At 47.1% G+C, this 21,194-nt stretch overlaps 1 protein-coding gene across 1 annotated transcript in view; it reads right to left on the bottom strand.

Annotated features, from left to right (window-relative positions):
* Positions 1-640: 640 nt before the first annotated feature.
* Positions 641-21,194, bottom strand: part of LOC132513581 (collagen alpha-6(IV) chain-like) — a 282,635-nt gene continuing 262,081 nt past the window's right edge. Inside the window, exons 33-46 of the mRNA XM_060138057.1 lie at positions 19,791-19,854; positions 19,193-19,267; positions 18,567-18,674; positions 18,366-18,473; positions 17,712-17,783; positions 17,266-17,391; positions 7,608-7,724; positions 7,116-7,277; positions 6,829-6,927; positions 5,432-5,578; positions 4,584-4,700; positions 3,807-3,998; positions 2,809-3,095; positions 641-2,257 (exon numbers count right to left, since the gene is read on the bottom strand). Of these exons, the coding sequence (XP_059994040.1) occupies positions 1,997-2,257; positions 2,809-3,095; positions 3,807-3,998; positions 4,584-4,700; positions 5,432-5,578; positions 6,829-6,927; positions 7,116-7,277; positions 7,608-7,724; positions 17,266-17,391; positions 17,712-17,783; positions 18,366-18,473; positions 18,567-18,674; positions 19,193-19,267; positions 19,791-19,854 (1,935 nt within the window). The 3' untranslated portion in view covers positions 641-1,996. The remainder of the gene's footprint in view (positions 2,258-2,808; positions 3,096-3,806; positions 3,999-4,583; positions 4,701-5,431; positions 5,579-6,828; positions 6,928-7,115; positions 7,278-7,607; positions 7,725-17,265; positions 17,392-17,711; positions 17,784-18,365; positions 18,474-18,566; positions 18,675-19,192; positions 19,268-19,790; positions 19,855-21,194) is intronic.

Below are 21,194 nucleotides of genomic sequence, written 5' to 3'. Positions count from 1 at the left end.
CAATGTTATTAATTTCTTCTTTATCCTTCCAGAGGATATATTTTATGCATATACAAATATATGCACATATATCTTAGATTTGATTTTAATGACTAAAATTTCTCTACATTTTTTTTTTTCTTTTTTTTGCGGTATGCGGACCTCTCACTGTTATGGCCTCTCCCGTTGCGGAGCACAGACTCCGGACGCACAGGCTCAGCAGCCATGGCTCACAGGCCCAGCCGCTCCGCGGCACGTGGGATATTCCCGGACCGGGGCACGAACCCGTGTCCCCTGCATCGGCAGGCGGACTCTCAACCACTGCGCCACCAGGGAGGCCCTAAAACTTCTCTACTTTTGATTTATCTATAAATGATCCTGAGGCCCCAGAAACATGGAAATTCCTTTCTTGAACTCTAGCGTGTGATGGGGCTAAAGACAGTTGTAGGCTTATCTTGAAGCATGGTGTGGATTTGTTGCCTGTTGGAAGACATTATCGACCCTTGACTTTAATTGTATTTTTCCGTGTCTCAGTGTTTTGTTATAAAGCTCGACTTGCAGTGACAGGAACCCCCTTGGCTCTGAGGGGGGCTTATGAATTTCAGTGAGATGGACTTTAGAAAAGTTTTCATCAAAGAAAGAATGTCAAAGGAGTCAAATGTTCATATTGGATTCCTTTTATTTGCAATGTACAAAGCTGACACCATGCTTATTACTGAGGAGGTGAAGTTAACAATAGTTCAGGTTATACTGATTATGCTTTGTCTGTGTTGGCACAGTTTACATAATATTTAAGGAAACAGAATCACCTGGAAGGAATTGCCTCATGTCAACATAGCTAAGTGTTCTGGGAAACTGATAATTAAAGGAAATGGTTAAAACAAATCCCCCTAAACAGAATATACTTTACAGTCTACTCAGGCTTGCTTTGGGTCTGCTAACTGCTAAAGAGAGGACTGTGCTAGATTTTTATGAGGCTTTAAAAACATATCAAAATGGCTTAACAGCCTACCTGTGAAAGAACGACTGGATGGACATTTTAATGGAAAGTCTCTCACAGCTTCAAAATGCAAAGGAACCAACACTGCAGTGTCGAGTTGCCACACTGCACACATCTGAATGGCATTTGGAATAAACAGGGGCTTCTGAGAAATTGGGACAAGGGATTTTCCTTTTTGTTCCTGGAGTCAAAAGCAAAATTCACACCTCCTTACCCATCCTCCCCTCTCCCCCCGGCCCGGGAGAAAGGGCTGCGGTTCTCATTTCGCTTTATGGGTCTGACCACATCTGGTGCCTCCTCTGCTCTACTCTGAACAAGGCCAAGTCTGCTGCCTGTGGCTGGGGAGGGAGCCGGCAAGGAGGAAGTGACTTGTCTACGACCATGTGAAGTTCCTGAGCACCTCTCGGCTGCTGGTCTTCCAGCGTCCCTAAGTAGTCTGGGGCCCAGTCGTGCTCACTCTCGAAGGGGTCAGAGCTCACCCCGGGACACTGGCTGGCATCTCATTCCAGCTCTGCTGCCTGCCTAGACACAGCGGGTCTCTGGGAAGAGGTGAGAGCTTGCCCTGTGCAGGCTTGAGCCATCCATAATGTTGAGCCAGAGAAATTTTTTTCATGTGAAAACACTGGGTTCTAGTTTAAGCCAAATGATGTGCGGTGACCTCTGGACATAATGAAATGACTCCTTTCGCTATCACGAAGAGCTTTCTGATCAAGAGAGTGAGGAAAGCTAGCATTCTAAGAAAGTGGTGGCCCAGCAGGTCTTTCTGAGGTAGCCATGAAGAGTCACACAAACTGTAGCACCGAAATGGGACAGCAGATCTCAGCAGGGTGGGCTCACCCATGGGGCCTGAGGGTGGAGGTGACCAGTGTCCAGTAGTCCAGCCCAAACGAGACTCCAATGTACAACTTGACAGATGGGCAAAAGGGCTTGGCCTTCCTTCTTCAGACCGTTCAGGTTTGTGAGGTGACCGTTGTGCGGGGCAGGGGGGGGGCAAGGGGCAGAGTGGCAGGTGCCACCCTACACGCTTTTCATACACACCTGGCAGCGGCTGACCCGGGTGTGGAGCTGCCCGGCTTTCAGCGTCTCAGATACAGGCTCCTCCCCAAACTGCTCCCTCTCTTCCACCGTCGTCAGCCAGAAACTGTACTTGTTGGCAAAGTAGTGGCAGGTGCCCCGGGCACCACTGCACTCGATGAAAGGAGTGGCTCGGAAATCCTCTAGGCAGGAGCCAGGGGAGACCAGGGACTGGCCCCCGCCCTCAGCGCCGGCGGCCGTGTGCTGAAACAGATGGGCAGTGGCTGTGAACTGGTCACCTTGGGAGGTGATGGACTCCGCTGCTCCGTCTCTCAGCTCTGGTCTCTCGGCTCAGCCCCCCCCGCCCCCCGTCTGGCCAGCGGACCAATAGCTATGTTTTAGGACCGGGGGCGCTCATCCTCCCTTGTCTCAGCCTCAGAGCCAGGAGCGCCCCCTCCAAGCTCTCTAGGGCCCTCCTAACCCACGGCTCCTGGGCTGCGGCTGCATCCCAGCCAGTATTTCCCAAACTGCTGCCGTCCCGCCGAGTCCAAGGTGTGTTAGGTGCCCCCCGAACATTTCCACTGACAAATCTGAGAAAGGCTGAATTAAGGAGACCGCCAACAGGATGCAGTTCTTCTCAGAGCCCTCCGTCTGCCCCAAGCCCTTGGCGGTGTGCTCCAGAGAAGGGAGAGAGCACGGAATAGTCCACAGGTCGTTAGACCATGGCTCCCTCAGCACTCGATTTCAGAATTGCCCTCCCAGCGCTCCCCGCCCTCGGCCTTCCTCCTGGTGGAGAGGGCGGTGCGGGACCTTACCATGAGGAAGGAGTACCCAATCCAGAGGCTGCGCCAGCCCACGGGGCACTGCGGGATGGTGATGTCCTGGCTGTGCACAGCAATGGCTTGTGAGGGCGCCTCACACACAGAGCAGCGGCTGATGTACGGGGGAATCTGCGTCTGGCCGACGGGCATCATGGGGATGGGCGCGGTGGTGGAGAGCCAGTAGGATTTATCGTTGCGCCGGGCATAGTGGCACACTTCGTTGATGTTGCAGTAGATGAAGGGCATGGTGCTGAAGCGGGGCAGGCAGGAGCCAGCAAACCCTGCAAGGAGAGAAGGTGGGCAGGGGCAGGTAAGTTCTGGCTGAGGGGCAGGGCTGCGATCGTCCCTGGAGCCACTACAGCTGGACTAGATGGTGGTTTGGGTTCATATCCAACTGCTTGTAGCAGAGCAGGGACGCCTTTCCTTCCTATCCCGGACCACTGTACACACACTGAAGTCTATTTTCTATGCACCAGGGAAGTCTGATAATGAAAAGAATCTTTTTAGAAACTGAATGATGACTCCCTAATTAGTCTGCTTTGTCAAATCAGCATTTAATAGAGTGAGACTGTGGTTCGCTGAAACACACACCTGAAGACAATTCAATTAATTCTTGGGTGATCATTGTTGCCGGCAGGTCATATTATTATTACTACTACTGATCGCTAACATTTAATGGATGCTTAATACGTGTCAAACGTTGTTCTAAGCATTTTACATGGGTGATTCCCGTAATCCTTAGCCTACCCTATGGGACAAGTACTAGCATTAGGCTTGTTCCACTGAGAAGGAGGCGGAAGCTTAGGCTGAATAACGTGTCCAGAGTGAGCGGCAGAGCTGGGGTTTGAACCCAGATCTGCCTGACTCCAGAGCTGGTGCTTGTAACCCACTACCCAACATGGGCCCACCAAGGGTTGGGAGGAGCGAGGAGTGTGGCTCCTGGTCCTTGTGGGGACAGAGGGCCAGGGCTGGATGTGCGAGCCGGTACCTACCCAGGTCCTGGTTGTGGGCTTTCTCCTGCCCCTCCACGAACAGCAGGCTATAACCGACCCACAGCTGGCTCATCCCGACAGGGCACAGGGGCACCTGTTCTGACTGGCTGTGCTTCACCAAGGTGTAGCCCACTCTCACGCTCTGCCCAGGCATTCCAGCCCTCCCGAAGGGCCCCGGCTTCCCTGGAGCTCCTGAGATGGAGAGAGCAGAGATAACCAAGGACCCGCTGGATCAGAGGCAGTGAAAAAGCAGAGCCGGGGTTAGCGAGGCAAAAATCACTCCCTCCTCTCCTGCCCGACAGACGTGGCTAACAATCGCGGCACTTTCCCAGCAAGCTTCAGGACTGTTCTCTACTCAGGACAACTGATTTGCCGTCTCTGATATAAAATGGAAGGTAAGTAGCAGAGCAGCCATGTCTTATCTCAGATTCTCTTCTCCCTTGAACCACCCCCCTTCCATCCACGTCAGAATCCCTGGGTAGAAGACGAGGTGTGCAGGGCAGGGGGCCACGCTATAGTATAGAGTTATAGCTCTTAAGAGCTGGAAGAGAACCCAGAGAACTCTGTGGAACAGTCCTTTGCCTTCTGGAATGTAGGGCTCTAATCCTTCACAGGCTCAGAATGGAGTGAACAGATTCGAGCCCAGTTTTCCAGCCTGCTAGTAGTATCAAGCTTTACTGCCCAGTTTCCTAATTCCACGATTCGAGATTTTGACTCACCCTCAAGCCTCAAACCCTTACAGAAGCCCTCTGCCCCCTAGTGCCGACATTGCCAGACCTTCAAATCCTGGAGGGCCTTGCAGTCCAGGGAGACCAGGATCACCAAGAGCCCCAGGTGGGCCAGGGAGTCCATTGGGGCCATCTTTGCCGGGGATGCCAGGTAAACCTTTGAAGCCTGCCAGGAGAGAAGGCCCACAGCGGGGTACTCAATGTGCAGTGTCTGGAGGAGCCTTCCTCGGAGAAAGGGGACTCGTGTGTCATGCCCAGGACTCACCAGGAGAGGGCGAACTGGCCATCACCCTGAGCTCAGGACTGAGCCTCCTGGGCTAGTCCTTAGTTCACGTCCAGGCAGCTCAGCCCTGGGACCTCACTCTGAACTTAGCCCTTCTGAGCTCCTTCACACCCATGTCCCCCTCCCTTCCTCTCATCTTCCCAGCAATGCTAGGGAGGATGCAGGGCAACTGCTGGGGTCCCATGTCAGAAATGAGGACACCGAGGTCCAGACAGACTGCTAGCTTACTCCGGCTGGGGCAAAACTGGGATTGGAAGCCGGGTTTTCCGTCCCCCAGCCCTGGGCTTTCTCCGTTGCTCTCTGTCCCCCCACCACGCTCCCTCCTTCCCGCAGCAGCACGTTAGCGAGGGATGAGCTGTCTGGATTAGCTGCTGTGCTCTGCCCACACAGAGCACTTCGTTCCGTGTGCTTCATTCTCTGAAGCCAAGTACAACTGCTGGCCCTGCTGGTCCCCTCCTTCCTGGTGAGAAGCTTGGAAGCTTTGTGAAGGAGCCGAGGAAACGCTCCATGAAGGTGCCCCCTTGGAGCCGGGGTTCCCAGCCAGTTGCTTCAGCCTCCCAGCCAAAGCCATCTCAGCTCCCCGCGAAGTCCCCTTTCTCTGGCGCCCTCCTCACCTTGTAGGCCTCCAGGGCCTTGGGCCCCAGGGTCCCCCATGAGGCCAGGGATGCCATCGATGCCTGTTAGACCCATGGGTCCAGGAGGAGCCTCGATGGCTTCTGCAATTGGTGTTTGTCCAGGAGTGCCTCGGGGGCCGGATAAGCCTGTGGGCACGTGGGAGAAACAGAAATGTCAAGCGGAGGCAGAGGAAGTGGCCAGGGTGGGCTCCCGGAGGTTCAGCTGGCATCACAGCCGAGACCCCAAACCCAGCCAGCTGGCCTACTAATAGAAGCCAAACAAGCCAATTTGCTTATGAATTCATTGAAAAAGTATTTGAGGGCCTACTATGTGCCAGAGCCTGGTAGATCAGGGGATAGAGCAGTGAGTAAGACCTTTAGGAGACGATGGTCTGGTGATAAAGATGAAAAATGCATAACCTGACAAAAACCATTAATCTTACTGCAAATTGTAAGAAGTGCTGTAAAGGAAATGGACAGTGCACGGACAGTGGGAGGGAGCGGAGAGGGCTATGGGGTGGAGAACCTGCTTTAGAGAGAGTTATAAGTGGCCTCTTACAAGCAGTGACACTTAAGCTGAGACCATTAAAGCATTAGAACAAGCTGGGGGGTGGGGGAGAGTGTTCCAGAAGTAGGACTAGCATGTGCAAAGGCCCTGCGGCCAGCCAGGATAACTGGATAACTGAAAGAGGCTAGTGTGACAAAAGCACAGTGAACAGCAAAGGGGAAGGGCTGGTAATGAGGATGGAGAGGGAGGCATCACAGAAGGCTTCGTGGCCATAGTTAATTCTTATGCCATGGGACGCCCATGAATGATTTGTTTTTATAAGACCTCTCTGACCACTGTATAGAGAAATGATTGTTGGGGGAGGTGAATAATGGAAGCAGGGAGACCAGTTAGCAGTCACTGCAGTGGTCCACGTGAGAAATGTTGGTGCCTTGGACCTCAGTGGTAGAGGTGGAGGTGATGAGAGGGGGGCAGATGCAAGGCACGTTTATAGGAGACACAGGCCTCAGGGCTTGCTAATGGATTGGATGTGTGTGTGAGGGGAGTGGTGATAAAGGACAGAAAGGATGGTTCTTCATTTCTGGATTCAGCAAATGGGTGAGTGGTGATCTGAGTGCAAACGCAGTGACCGCAAATGCAGAAACAATGCAGAGAGGGGAGGTCAGTGGCAAGATCCGTGGTGGCAAAGCGGCAATGGCCTTCAGTCCTGGGAGCTGATGGAGGCAGAGGTATCTCCGAGGTGGAGAAACTCCCTCCCTGGAGGAGCTTGATCCAGCTGCTTCAGCCATTCAGGCTTTCTTGGCGTGCTTAGCAGTGACTCCTGAAGGAATGATACGCCCCAACCCCTCCCCTGAGCTCAGGATCAGCCTGGCACATGCTCTCAACTCACCTCTTGGCCCTGCCTTCCCCTTCATCCCCGGAAGTCCTGGGTCTCCAGGTGGCCCAACTTTGCCTGGAGTCCCCATGAAGCCAGGCTCACCTCTCATGCCTGGCAAAGTCCAAAGGAAAGCAAGTCAGGGCCTGGCACGGTGGTGCTGGTGGTGGTGGGGTTGAGACTAAGCAGAGGCGAGGGCAGGAAAAGCATCATCAGCTGGTCTCTCTTCACAGGGCTGCAGGAAGGGGCCATATCTGACAGTGGAGTGGGAAAGGACCCAGCAGGCAGCCGCGCAGTCATACCTTTCAGTCCTAGCTCTCCAGGGAGGCCAGAGAAACCTGGAATTCCTTGGTCTCCCTTGGGCCCTTGAGGGCCAGGAATTCCAGGGAAGCCAGGGTCTCCCGGGTCGCCTTGATCCGAAGATGGCCCAGGGGGTCCTGGGGGCCCCCGGGGACCTGGGCGGCCTAGGGATAAGATCGGAAGAGGGATGAGGGCAGAGGGAAGAGGAAGCGGCCATTGCTGAAAGCCTTGGGACTGATAGGAAGCCAAAGGCTATTCCCAGGGCAGATAATGTTCCCTTGCCTTCTGTGGGGCCCCAGTGCCCAGACCTTCCCAAACCCTTTTAGCAAAATGCAGCCCATTCCAACCCCCTGTGCCCCTGCGGGAGGAGGGACGTGGGGCCTCACAGGCCCGTGCACGTCCAGCAGTGGGGATGGGGCTGGACTGTAGACAGGCCCTCCCCAAACTCCAGACAAAAGGTGATGGCCAGCCCTCTTTGGGCTTCCTGACTTTACCTTGTTCTCCATCTAGGCCTGGTCGCCCGGGGTCGCCAGGTTGTCCTGCTATGACTGAGGGCAAGGAGAGACCTGGGGCACCAGGGAGACCAGCGGGGCCCTGGAGACCTGGGAAACCTGCAAAGAATAAATAAAAGGGGCTGCAGGGGCTTTGTGTGGCTAAGAGAGGGCCAGGCTCTCAGAGAAAACGGAAGTTCACACAAGGAAATGGAAGCCCTTAGGGTAGGAGCCAGACCAGCTGAGGCCAGCAGAGGGCTCTTCTCCCTTTCTCCTCCGTTGGCAGCCATCGGCCCAGTGCAGCTGGCAGGGGCTCAGAGACTCCTCGCTCGCAGCAGGCGCTGCATTGAATTGGGACGGACAGAGCTTCGGAAAGTTCCAGCTCCGCAACCTCGCTGCTAATGGAAATACTTTAGACAGATTTTCCCTCAATCAGGAAGCAAAGAAGGTATGACTGCAACACCTGGAATCGAAGTTTCCTACAGCGTTTTTAAACCTACTGTCCCTGTTGCACAACATTTCATCAAGTTAGCCAGTCCTGTCTGCGGCTACTCCGAGGAGGTCACAGATCGAGGTGGGGCACAGGCCCCAGCCAGTCAGAACAGACACCCACTCGCCCGCTCAAGCAGAATGGAGGTGGCAAGGGCGCTATGACCCCCGATGTCTTCTACAGCTAACTACTGGGTCTTCCAGGCAACCTGGAAAACAGTTTTATAGGTAATTCATGATATTAGCTGAATGCTTGCTGAATTGCCTGAATCCCTTCTCCCTGTTTGGCCAAAGAGAATAGCCATTTACTGGAGTACATACGTAATACTCGTTTGCTCAAAGTTTAATACTGCTTTACATGTTTTCTGTTTGTGGAATGATTTCTATTATAATATGTTCAAAACCAAAAATTTCAACCGATTATAGTAGATTTATACAATATGCATACATTGAAAACACAGATGGTAATCTTGCTGGGAAAACACATCAAAGCCACGTATACAAATGTAGAAATCTATTTTATTCTTGTAACATGGAAGAAATGCATTTATTACTTTGGTATATTCTAAAAGATAGTCAGATGAAGGGGAATAGATTTGAATTGGTTGACAAACTGTTTTGGTGGTTGAGATTCTTGTTTGTGACAAGAAAATCCCAAAATATGATGTTGAATTTTATTTTTCTGACAAGAGAAGCTGAAAATATTAATGTTGAATTTCTCATATTTCGCTAAGAAATAGTATATCCATGATAATTTGTAAAGAAAGATGGCAGATTGGTTAACTTGGGTGTCTTTAGCAGCTCATTGATTAATTGAATACTGAGGAAATATAAAGGAGGAAAAAATAAATTTAAAGAAAAGTTTCCACTTATTAGAAGTCTAGAAGAGAAACAAAGGAAAAACAAAAAGCGAAACTAGTTGCAGGGGCTTCCCTGGTGGCGCAGTGGTTGAGAGTCCGCCTGCCGATGCAGGGGTCGCAGGTTCGTGCCCCGGTCTGGGAAGATCCCACGTGCCGCTGAGCGGCTGGGCCCGTGAGCCATGGCCGCTGGGCCTGCGCGTCCGGAGCCTGTGCTCCGCAACGGGAGAGGCCGCAGCGGTGAGAGGCCCGTGTACCGCAAAAAAAAAAAAAAAAAAAAAAAAAAAAAAAAAAACTAGTTGCAAAACCACTTGGTGCTACTTTTAGCATTGTCAGTTAGGTCTTGATGAATCGTTGAAGTATTTTTCTTTTTCACAAAGGTAGAAATCTGAAATGAAAGACATTGTATTTTTGTCCTGAAAATATAACTTCATATATCTATACATATATATGTGCTGACATTATGCAAAACCAATAAACAAGACACCAAATATAGTAGAGTAAGTGTGGACAGCACATGGATTGTAAAAATGTCTGTTTCCATGGCAATATTTGGAGCCTCCTTCTCTTTTCACCTGTTTCTTGATTTTATAATTACACCAATATATCATTAAACCTACAATAAAGGTACTACTGACCTCAAGTAGTTAAAAAAAAAAAAGCTCAAGTATTTCTTTAAGAATGAGACACTTTTTTAAATTTTGGAATTTTATTTTTTTTTTTATGCAGCAGATTCTTATTAGTCATCAAGTTTATACACATCAGTGTATACATGTCAATCCTAACCTCCCAATTCATCATACACCCCCCACCCCCCTGCCGCTTTCCCCCCTTGGTGTCCATACGTTTCTTCTCTGCATTTCTGTCTCAATTTCTGCCCTGCAAACCGGTTCATCTGTACCATTTATCTAGATTCCACATGTATGCATTAATATACGATATTTGTTTTTCTCTTTCTGACTTACTTCACTCTGTATGACAGTCTCTAAATCCATCCACGTCTCAACAAATGACCCAATATCGTTTCTTTTTATGGCTGAGTAATATTCCATTGTATATATGTACCACATCTTCTTGATCCATTTGTCTGTCGATGGGCATTTAGGTTGCTTCGATGACCTGGCTAATGCAAACAGTGCTGCAATGAACATTGGGGTACATGTGTCTTTCTGAATTATGGTTTCCTCTGGGTATATGCCCAGTAGTGGGATTGCTGGATCATATGGTAATTCTATTTTTAGTTTTTAAAGGAACCTCCATACTGTTCTCCATAGTGGTTGTATCAATTTACATTCCCACAAACAGTGCAAGAGGTTTCCCTTTTCTCCACACCCTCTTCAGCATTTGTTAATGGTAGATTTTCTGATGACAACCATTCTAACTGGTGTGAGGTGGTACCTCATTGTAGTTTTGATTTGCATTTCTCTAATAATTAGTGATGTTGAGCAGCTTTTCGTGTGCTTCTTGGCCATCTGTATCTCTTCTTTGGAGAAATGTCTATTTAGGTCTTCTGCCCATTTTTGGATTGGGTTGCTTGCTTTTTTAATATTGAGCTGCATGAGCTGTTTATAATTTTGCTGCATGAGCTGTTATAATTTTGGAGATTAATCCTTTGTCCATTGATTCGTTTGCAAATATTTTCTCCCATTCTGAGGATTGTCTTTTCGTCTTGTTTATGGTTTCCTTCGCAGTGCAAAAGCTTTGAAGTTTCATTAGGTCCCATTTGTTTATTTTTGCTTTTATTTCCATTACTCTAGGAGTTGGATCAAAAAAGATCTTGCTGTGATTTATGTCAAAGAGTGTTCTTCCTATGTTTTCCTCTAAGAGTTTTATAGTGTCTGGTCTTACATTTAGGTCTCAAATCCATTTTGAGTTTATTTTTGTGTGTGGTGTTAGGGAGTGTTCCAATTTCAGTCTTTTATATGTAGCTGTCCAGTTTTCCCAGCACCACTTATTGAAGAGACTGTCTTTTCTCCATTGTATATCCTTGCCTCCTTTGTCATAGATTAGTTGACCATAGGTGCGTGGGTTTATCCCTGGGCTTTCTATCCTGTTCCATTGATCTATGTTTCTGTTTTTGTGCCAGTACCATACTGTCTTGATTACTGTAGCTTTGTAGTATAGACTGAAGTCAGGGAGTCTGATTCCTCCAGCTCTGTTTTTTTCCCTCAAGACTGCTTTGGCTATTCGGGGTCTTTTGCGTCTCCATACAAATTTTAAGTTTTGTTCTAGTTCCGTAAAAAATGCCATTGATAATTTGATAGGGATTGCATTGAATCTGTAGATTGCTTTGGGTAGTATAGTCATTTTCACAATCTTGATTCTTCCAATCCAAGAACATGGTATATCTCTCCATCTGTTGGTATCATCTTTAATTTCTTTCATCAGTGTCTTATAATTCTCTGAATACAGGTCTTTTGTCTCCCTAGGTAGGTTTATTCCTAGGTATTTTATTCTTTTTGTTGCAATGGTAAATGGGAGTGTTCCCTCAATTTCTCCTTCAGAATTTTCATCCTTAGTTTATAGGAATGCAAGAGATTTGTGTGCATTAATTTTGTATCCTGAAACTTTACCAAATTCATTGATTAGCTCTAGTAGTTTTCTGGTGGCATCTTTAGGATTCTCTATGTATAGTATCATGTCATCTGCAAACAGTGACAGTTTTACTTCTTCTTTTCCAATTTGTATTCCTTTTTCTTCTCTGATTGCAGTTGCTAGGACTTCCAAAACTATGTTGAATAATAGTGGTGAGAGTGGACATCCTTGTCTTGTTGCTGATCTTAAAGGAAATGCTTTCAGTTTTTCACCATTGAGAATGATGTTTGCTCTGGGTTTGTCATATATGGCCTTTATTATGCTGAGGTAGGTTCCCTCTATGCACACTTTCTGGAGAGTTTTTATCATAAGTGGGTGTTGAATTTTTTTCTTTCTCTGTACGCGGGCCTCTCACTGCTGTGGCCTCTCCCGTTGCGGAGCACAGGCTCCGGATGCGCAGGCTCAGTGGCCATGGCTCACAAGCCTAGCCACTCCACGGCATGTGGGATCTTCCCGGACCGGGGCATGAACCCATGTCCCCTGCATCAGCAAGCGGACTCCCAACCACTGCGCCACCAGGGAAGCCTGGGTGTTGAATTTTGTCAAAAGCTTTTTCTGCATCTATTGAGATGATCATACGGTTTTTATTCTTCAATTTGTTAATATGGTGTATCACATGGATTGATTTGCATATATTGAAGAATCCTTGCATCCCTGGGATAAATCCCACTTGATCATGGTGTATGATCCTTTTAATGTGTTGTTGGATTCTGTTTGCTTGTATTTTATTGAGGATTTTTGCATTTATATTCATCAATGATATTGGTCTGTAATTTTTTGTGTGTAGTATCTTTGTCTGATTTTGGTATCAGGGTGATGGTGGCCTCATAGAATGAGTTTGGGAGTGTTCCTTCCTCTGCAATTTTTTGAAAGAGTTTGAGAAGGATGGGTGTTAGCTCTTCTCTAAATGTTTGATAGAATTCACCTGTGAAGCCATCTGGTCCTGGACTTTGGTTTGTTGGAAGATTTTTAATCACAGTTTCAATTTCATTACTTGTGATTGGTCTGCTCATGGATTCTATTTGTTCCTGGTTCAGTCTTGGAAGGTTATACATTTCTAAGAATTTGTCCATTTCTTCCAGGTTGTCCATTTTATTGGCATACAGTTGCTGGTAGTAGTCTCTCAGGATGCTTTGCATTTCTGCGGTGTCTGTTGTAACTTCTCCTTTTTCCTTTCTAATTTTATTGATTTGAGTCCTCTCCCTCTTTTTCTTGATGAGTCTGGCTAATGGTTTATCAATTTTGTTTATCTTCTCAAAGAACCAGCTTTTAGTTTTATTGATCTTTGCTATTGTTTTCTTTGTTTCTATTTCATTTATTTCTGCTCTGATCTTTATGATTTCTTTCCTTCTGCTAACTTTGGGTTTTGTTTATTCTTCTTTCTCTAGCTCTTTCAGGTGTAAGGTTAGATTGTTTACTTGAGATTTTTCTTGTTTCTTGAGGTAGGCTTGTATAGCTATAAACTTCCCTCTTAGAACTGCTTTTGCTGCATCCCATAGGTTTTGGATCATCATGTTTTCATTGTCATTTGTCTCTAGGTATTTTCTGATTTCCTCTTTGATTTCTTCAGTGATCTCTTGGTTATTTAGTAACGTATTGTTTAGCCTCCATGTGTTTGTGTCTTTTACGTTTTCTTCCCTGTAATTGATTTCTAATCTCATAGCGTTGTGGTCAGAAAAGATGCTTGATATGATTTCAATTTTCTTAAATTTACTGAGGCTTGCTTTGTGACCCAAGATGTGATCTATCCCGGAGAATATTCCATGCGCACTTGAGAAGAAAGTGTAATGTGCTGTTTTTGGATGGAATGTTCTATAAATATCAATTAAATCTATCTGGTCTATTGTGTCATTTAAAGCTTTTGTTTCCTTATTTATTTTCATTTTGGACGATCTGTCCATTGGTGTAAATGAGGTGTTAAAGTCCCCCACTATTATTGTGTTACAGTCGATTTCCTGTTTTATAGCTGTTAGCAGTTGCCTTATGTATTGAGGTGCTCCTATGTTGGGTGCATATATATTTATAATTGTTATATCTTCTTCTTGGATTGATCCCTTGATCATTATGTAGTGTCCTTCCTTGTCTCTTGTAACATTCTTCATTTTAAAGTCTATTTTATCTGATATGAGTGTTGCTACTCCAGCTTTCTTTTGATTTCCATTTGCATGGAATATCTTTTTCCATCCCCTCACTTTCAGTGTGTATGTGTCCCTAGGTCTGAAGTGGGTCTCTTGTAGACAGCATATATATGGGTCTTGTTTTTGTATCCATTCAGCAAGGCTGTGTCTTTTGGTTGGTGCATTTAATCCATTCACGTTTAAGGTTATTATCGATATGTAAGTTCCTATGACCATTTTCTTAATTGTTTTGGGTTTGTTTTTGTAGGTCCTTTTCGTCTCTTGTGTTTCCCACTTAGAGAAGTTCCTTTAGCATTTGTTGTAGAGCTGGTTTGGTGGTGCTGAATTCTCTTAGCTTTTGCTTGTCTGTAAAGCTTTTGATTTCTCCATCAAATCTGAATGAGATTCTTGCTGGGTAGAGTTATTTTAGTTGTAGTTTCTTCCCTTCCATCAGTTTAAGTATATCATGCCACTCCCTTCTGGCTTGTAGAGTTTCTGCTGAGAAATCAGCTGTTAACCTCATGGGAGTTCCCTTGTATGTTATTTGTAGCTTTTCCCTTGCTGCTTTCAATAATTTTTCTTTGTCTTTAATTTTTCCCAATTTGATTACTATGTGTCTCGGCATGTTTCTCCTTGGGTTTATCCTGTGTGGGACTCTCTGCGCTTCCTGGACTTGGGTGGCTATTTCCTTTCCCATGTTAGGGAAGTTTTCGATTATAATCTCTTCAAGTATTTTCTCTGGTCCTTTCTCTCTCTCTCCTCCTTCGGGACCCCTATAATGTGAATGTTGTTGCGTTTAATGTTGTCCCAGAGGTCTCTTAGGCTGTCTTCATTTCTTTTCATTCTTTTTTCTTTATTCTGTTCTGCAGCTGTGAATTCCACCATTCTGTCTTCCAGATCACTTATCCGTTCTTCTGCCTCAGTTATTCTGCTTTTGATTCCTTCTAGTGTAGTTTTCATTTCAGTTATTGTATTGTTCATCTCTGTTTGTTTTTTCTTTAATTCTTCTAAGTCTTTGTTAAATATTTCTTGCATCTTCTCGTTCTTTGCCTCCATTCTTTTTCCGAGATCCTGGATCATCTTCACTATCATTATTCTGAATTCTTTTTCTGGAAGGTTGCCTATCTCCACTTCGTTTAGTTGTTTTTCTGGGGTTTTATCTTGTTCCTTCAGCTGGTGCATAGCCCTCTGCATTTTCATCTTGTCTATCTTTCTGTGAATGTGGTTTTTGCTCCACAGGCTGCAGGATTGTAGTTCTTCTTGCTTCTGCTGTCTGCCCTCTGGTGGATGAGGCTATCTAAGAGGTTTGTGCAAGTTTCCTGATGGGAGGGACTGGTGGTGGGTAGAAGGAATGAGACATTGTAAATGATCCCATGAAAATGCAAGATGGCATGTTTTCCCAACTCATTCTATTGTCAGAGACCTAAAGAAAAAAAATCTCCAATATATGAATGCAGCCTCTCAATATTTAGTGCAAATACGAAAATGTTTGGCCTAATTTAATGTTATTTAGATGAAGGTATTGTAGGGATGGGGATTGTTCCTAGGAAATTTTCTTGGGGGTAAATCTTCATTGTACACTGATTTCTTTAATCAAATCAGAGATTCGGTTCCTGTTGGGGATTTCCTATATTCTTTTTTTTTTTTTTTGCGGTACGCGGGCCTCTCACTGTTGTGGCCTCTCCCATTGCGGAGCACAGGCTCCGGACGCGCAGGCCCAGCGGCCATGGCTCACGGGCCCAGCCGCTCAGCGGCACGTGGGATCTTCCCAGACCGGGGCACGAACGTGCGTCCCCTGCATCGGCAGGCGGACTCTCAACCACTGTGCCACCAGGGAAGCCCCCTATATTCTTTTAAAACAAATTTTTTAAATTAGACATTGAGAAGAACAGAAGAATATTTATAAATCATATGTTAAAAAATCATCCAGATACAATGAACATCTGTGTTCCAACCGCCCAATTTAAGGAAAAGAAGATAGCGATACCTTTGAATTTCTTTGCATGCCCTTCACAGATTCCACCACCTTCCCTCCCTCCCAGAGGCAACCACTCCTGAAGTTTGTGTTCATCATTCCCTTTTCATCACAGTTTGACCATGCATATTTGTATCCCTAAACAACATATTGGTTGGAGTCATACCAAATATATTCCTGTGCAACTTCCTTTTCTTCCCCCTCTCCATTATGTGCCTGAAATGTATCCACCTTGACATGTGCTGTTTACTGTATTTGTAATTGTGATTTTATTTCCTCAGATAGCCAAAGGCAATGAATAATTTAATGACCAGGAATTCATAGTCAAGGTTTAAAAACAGAACAGGCATCGAGCCTGTGCTTCCACCCAGGACCCTTCTTCTCTATCTCCTGCCAAAGAAGCCACACAACCTCCCTACAGGCTCAGACCCTGTTGGAGGCCTCACTCTGAAGAAGCTGCTGGCTTTCAGAAAAGTACAGGTTGGTCCAGACAAAGGAAAGAGTAAACACAGAGATAGCAGATGCCCCAATATAAAATGCAGCTGGAAATGAATTAATGCATGAATATAGTTCCTGGAAAACCTACACACACATGCACATAAACACATAAAATAATGTGGTGGGACATCAGGCCCCAGAACTATAAGGAACAGAACATTTTGAAAACATGATTTCCCCAGGTAACATGTGATGGTAGAATGGCCAGTGTTTCTTGACCAACTACTATGTGCCATGCACTGTGCTAAGTGATTCCATATACATTACCTCACCCCTCATTGATTCCTCACCAAACCTATGGGGTAGATTCTCTTATTCACCTTTTATGGAAAAGGAAACCCACGTTCCTTTGGGATGGAGGGGCACGTAACTTCCTTGTTCAAGGTCATGTAGCTAGGGAGAGGGAGAGCTGGAATTTGAATCCAGCAGTCTGACTTCAGAGCCCATACTCTTAGCTGTGATACTACACTAAATTCATTTCTTGTTCTACGTTGAGTGGGAGGTATATGCGTCTCCAGAACATTTCTAAGGAGAGTTAATGAATCAGAATTCATTCACACTATTTGAGAAGTGGGGAAATGGGGGCTCAGAAAGGGACTTCAGACTATGTGATGAGTCAGGGGCCGAGATTAAGACGAAACCGGATTTCTAGTAAACCTAGTAAATCCTAATCAAGTGCTTGCTGTGTGCCTGTCCTAGGGAGACATTTATCCTCTTAGACCTGGGCTCCTTCCAGCAGCCACACTGTCGTTCCAGGGCCCTGGGACTACCAACCGCACTGGACACCAAGGAACTTCTGGTAAACCACTCGCTAAGTGGACAAGCACAGTCCCTCAGGACCATTAAACCCAGGCTGTGGCCAAGTGAGAAAGAGAGGCCCTGAGGTTAATAAGGGAGAGTGGGAGGGAACCTGGAGGCTGGGGGGGTGGGACTCACTGAACTGCTCTCTGACACTCCTTCCCAGGAAAGCCCTAAGTGTAGCCTACCCTCTTTTTGTCGGTGGTCAGTTCCACTGGGTTCTGAGATTCCCAGAGATGCAAAGACATGCACTGCTCATCCCTGTAAGCCACATGGCCCTAAAGAAACCCCAACCCTGGCTGCCCAGCCAAGCCTGACTTGGGCTCACTTACCCCTGCTACCTTTTGGTCCTCTCACGCCTGGATTTCCTGGGGCTCCAATGCCAATTCCTGGAGAACCTTTTTCTCCTTTGGGACCAGGCAGGCCAGCTGGCCCAGGCACACCGGTTATACTAGGTCCTAGGAGGAGATGCAGAGAGATGTGGGGACAGAAGTCAGTGGGGTGAGACCTTTGTGCCTATAGCTCACTTGCAGGGGGCCTGCTTGACAGACATCGGAGGCTGAGGATTGAAATGACAGGAAGGAGAGCTCGTTCGGGTAGAAGGACGAACCCCATCCTCCTTCTTCCCCACATCAAGGCATCCCAAATTGGGGGCTGGCAAGGAGACCTAGGAGTCTGAGGATATGGGATACACCAGAGTCAAGAACTCAAGGCCAGCCTCTGTCAGGCTTCCGGAAGAGCAAGTGCTCTCCTCTATGCCTTTGAGGGTCTTGCTTACCTGGAGTTCCATGGGTTCCCTTGGTTCCTGGCAGCCCATTCAGTCCATGTAAACCAGGAAGTCCAGGGAAACCTGAGGGGAGAGAATATCAGAAATGGCTCCAGCAGCTCTGAATCATGAAGGGTCAGCAAAAGGTCCTGCCCCCAGGGACACTGCAAAGTCCTCATTTCAAAGGTCATGGTCTCTCTTGAGGCATTATTTAATGCCCTAAGGGAGACTGGACCACACCTAGTCTCCACCCTCCACCCTAAGTCTTCCTGCCTTTTATTAGAGACCAATATAGCTTAAGAGCAGGGTGCTAGATAATGAGGTATCTTCAAGAAGAAATCAGAGTGGCAATGCCAAGACCTTGAGTTGCCAGCTCCCAGAGACTTGCTGCCCAATCTCTAAGTCAGGAAAAGGCTACATATGCCAGGGCAACAACCTTCCTTCCCAACTCTGCTCTCCATGGATCCCATGTTCTCCTCTTCCCATTCACGTTTGCACTCCTTTCTTCTTCTTCTTCCTCCTTTCCTGTTATCCCTCATGAAACCCAGTCAATGACTCCCCTGGATACGGCTTAATCCCAGCTAGGGTCTCCTAAGAAAAAGTAGTTGCCATCCTTTTTTTGAGGAAAGGACCCTTTTCCCCACTGCCTACTCCCAACTCTCATACCTTTGGTTCCTATTAGGCCAGGGGGGCCCAGGGGCCCAGCTGCCCCTGGGTGGCCTGAAGAACCTGGAAGTCCTGGATTTCCTCTCATGCCTGCAACCCCGGGGAGTCCTAAAAGTGAAAACAAGGCAGAAGTTCAGAAGGGGTTGTGACCTGAAGCTGACCTGAACTTTTTCAGAGTAAAGTTGTCATGTGGCATGGTACCTGGGGAGGCAGGAAGGCCAACATCTCCAGAAATACCAACTTTCCCATCTTCACCTTTGTTTCCTGGGAAACCCACATCACCAACTGGTCCATCTTTTCCTTTCACACCTACAAAATCAAGAAAAATGCTGAGGAGTGATCAGGCCACAGTTCAGGCAGTGTGTTCCTCCACGGGAGAGGGGGAGCAGGAAGGTGAAGCCATTTTGAGTTGCCATGGGAGCTGGATCCAACAAAGATACTCTGAAAGGGATTGTGACAGCTGTCTTCATATTTGAAAGATGCTTCCCAATTGAAAAGTAAGTAAACTTGTTCTGAGTGTTCCCAGCAGTAGGAGCAATGGGTGGAAATGTTCACGAAGTATTTAGTTTAACTAAAAACTAAGGGGGAGGACACCATTATCTTAAAGGTCTTAGAGACTTATCCCATAAGTCTGTGAGCCTTGAAGGAAAAGTAGGTTGGTTTGCTTGGGAAAACTGTTGACTGCCTCTAAGTGGATACCTGTCAGGTAGGAATTTTTCTGCACTGCATAGAAGTTGCAGAACTTGGTGTTGGCCTCCAAAATTCCTTCCGATCCTCAGTTTTGAGGAGTTTGTGAGACATGGGAGACAAAAGTGCAGCAGCCTTACCTTTGAAACCAGGCTCCCCAGGTTGTCCCTTGGGTCCTGGGCTACCAGAAATTCCAAGTGTCTGGCCTTGATCTCCTGGGGATATCAAGACATTGTTCAAGTGGTCAGGAGAAGCTACAGCTCAATTTGCAGCACATAGATCTTTTGAGGGAAAAAAAATCATAGCCAGAGAGGCTCCTTGACACAGTTACCCACCGGGTAAAAGGTTATGCTTTTATGCCCCAATGAAGGGCTGGGATGCTTCCAGACAATTGGCATGAAATGCTGCTACATGCAGCATATCTCCATTGGGAAACACATCACTAGGCTCAGTATGGGCAGAGAAGATGAGAGGAGGGGCCCTAAAACATCACCAGAAGAGGAGACTGTCTAGAGCTGAGGTTCTCCTCTGCTGCTGAGTCTGGAAGGCAGCTGGGTCAAACCACTGTTTGTCGCATATCTTTGAGGAACAAAGACTGCAAAGGGGGTTCAGCCGAAGGGGAAATGTAAATCGATTCCTTTTCCTCGAAACACAATGTCTCCCCCAGGGAGAGCCCTGGGCCTGTTAGAAATCCACCTTGCTCTGGAAAAACGCATTAAAGGGGAAAATGCTCCTTACCTTTTAAACCTGGGAGACCAGATGCTCCTGGGAGCCCAGGAGCTCCACTGAGACCCTGTGAACCCTTCAAAGCAAGACGGGAGTCAGTATTTCTGCCCAGCGCTCAGGGCCTCCCACCCTCTCTTCCCCCTCCCTTCCCTGAGCCACTGCTGGAGAGATGTCCATCGAGTGGTCTGTGGCAGGGGCAAACAGGTGGGGGGCATCCTGCAGAGGGGAAGGTGATGAGCAAGGGGGCGGAAATGCGTATTTACGGGTTATAGGGGAGGGATTCGATCTGCAGATTAATCCTGGTCTTGTCATTCATAACTTCCCAATGCCTATCAAAATTGGTACCTTGGGAAATCAAGGTGTGAATGTTCTAGCAAGTCTCTTAGAAAATACGAAACTTAACAGTCAGGCCAGGCATTTGATCTGCTCTACATACAGTTGGCTATCACTGGCCATGCCAAAGCTCTGGAGCCATTATGCACGAGAACAAGTGTGACCTCACCAACGTGGGGCTAGCTCTCTGCCGCAGGTTTCACAAGGAACAGAGTCTTTCTGCCACCAGGTAGTGGGCTGTATGCATACAGGTACTGGAGTCTGAATTTGGTCTAATATTTCCGTGATTTTCACGAGAAAAACTGCCTTCACTGGCTAATGTCCAACACGCTATCTGAGTCTGGGAAATGGGCGTGTCAGCTGCCATTGGTACAATTCTTTCCCTGGCATCTGGTATGGTTTTGATTCATTTGAGATGTACCCAGTAAGGACATACGTTACCTAGTGCCTTGGGTAGGAGTCCAACTTGGGTCACTCTGGTCACTGGACCACGACCCACGACACCCCCTGCATTCACCTGGCCTCTTCTGCGTATTGCCATATCTACTCATTCTGAGCCTCTGCTCATGCTGGGACCCGTCCCAGAACGCTGTCCCACTTTGATTCTATCCTTCCTAGTGTGTAAGTAGCAGGTTGAGAATTGTTTATTTTGCAATTGCTTCAGGTGTGTGTGTGTGTGTGTGTGTGTGTGTGTGTGTGTGTGTGTGTGTGTGTGTGTGTGTGTGTGGTGTTTTCTCTCCACAAGCTGGATTGACGCTTTTAAAGGACAGGGACTTTGTCTGCAGGGAACACAGGTGTCCTGTGATACAGTTTATTTAGTCCCTTCAATACTACTACTATTATTGCTACTATTTACTCAGAGCCTACCATGTGCCAAATACAACGTAACTGCTTTACACACATCAGCTCACTTAACCCTCACTATGGTCTGAAGAAGGTTTGGAAATTATTCCCATTTTTAACAGATGAGAAAAGCGAGGCTCCGGCAAGTTAAGCGATACGCACAAAATCACAGGGCTAATGAGTGATGGAGCTGAGATTCAAGCCTACGTCTTCTCATTGCTAAGCCTACTCTACCACCCA

This window comes from Lagenorhynchus albirostris, chromosome X (genome assembly GCF_949774975.1).
Source record: "Lagenorhynchus albirostris chromosome X, mLagAlb1.1, whole genome shotgun sequence".
Classification (NCBI taxonomy): Eukaryota; Metazoa; Chordata; class Mammalia; order Artiodactyla; family Delphinidae; genus Lagenorhynchus; species Lagenorhynchus albirostris.
This window is presented reverse-complemented; position numbering and strand designations above follow the sequence as displayed.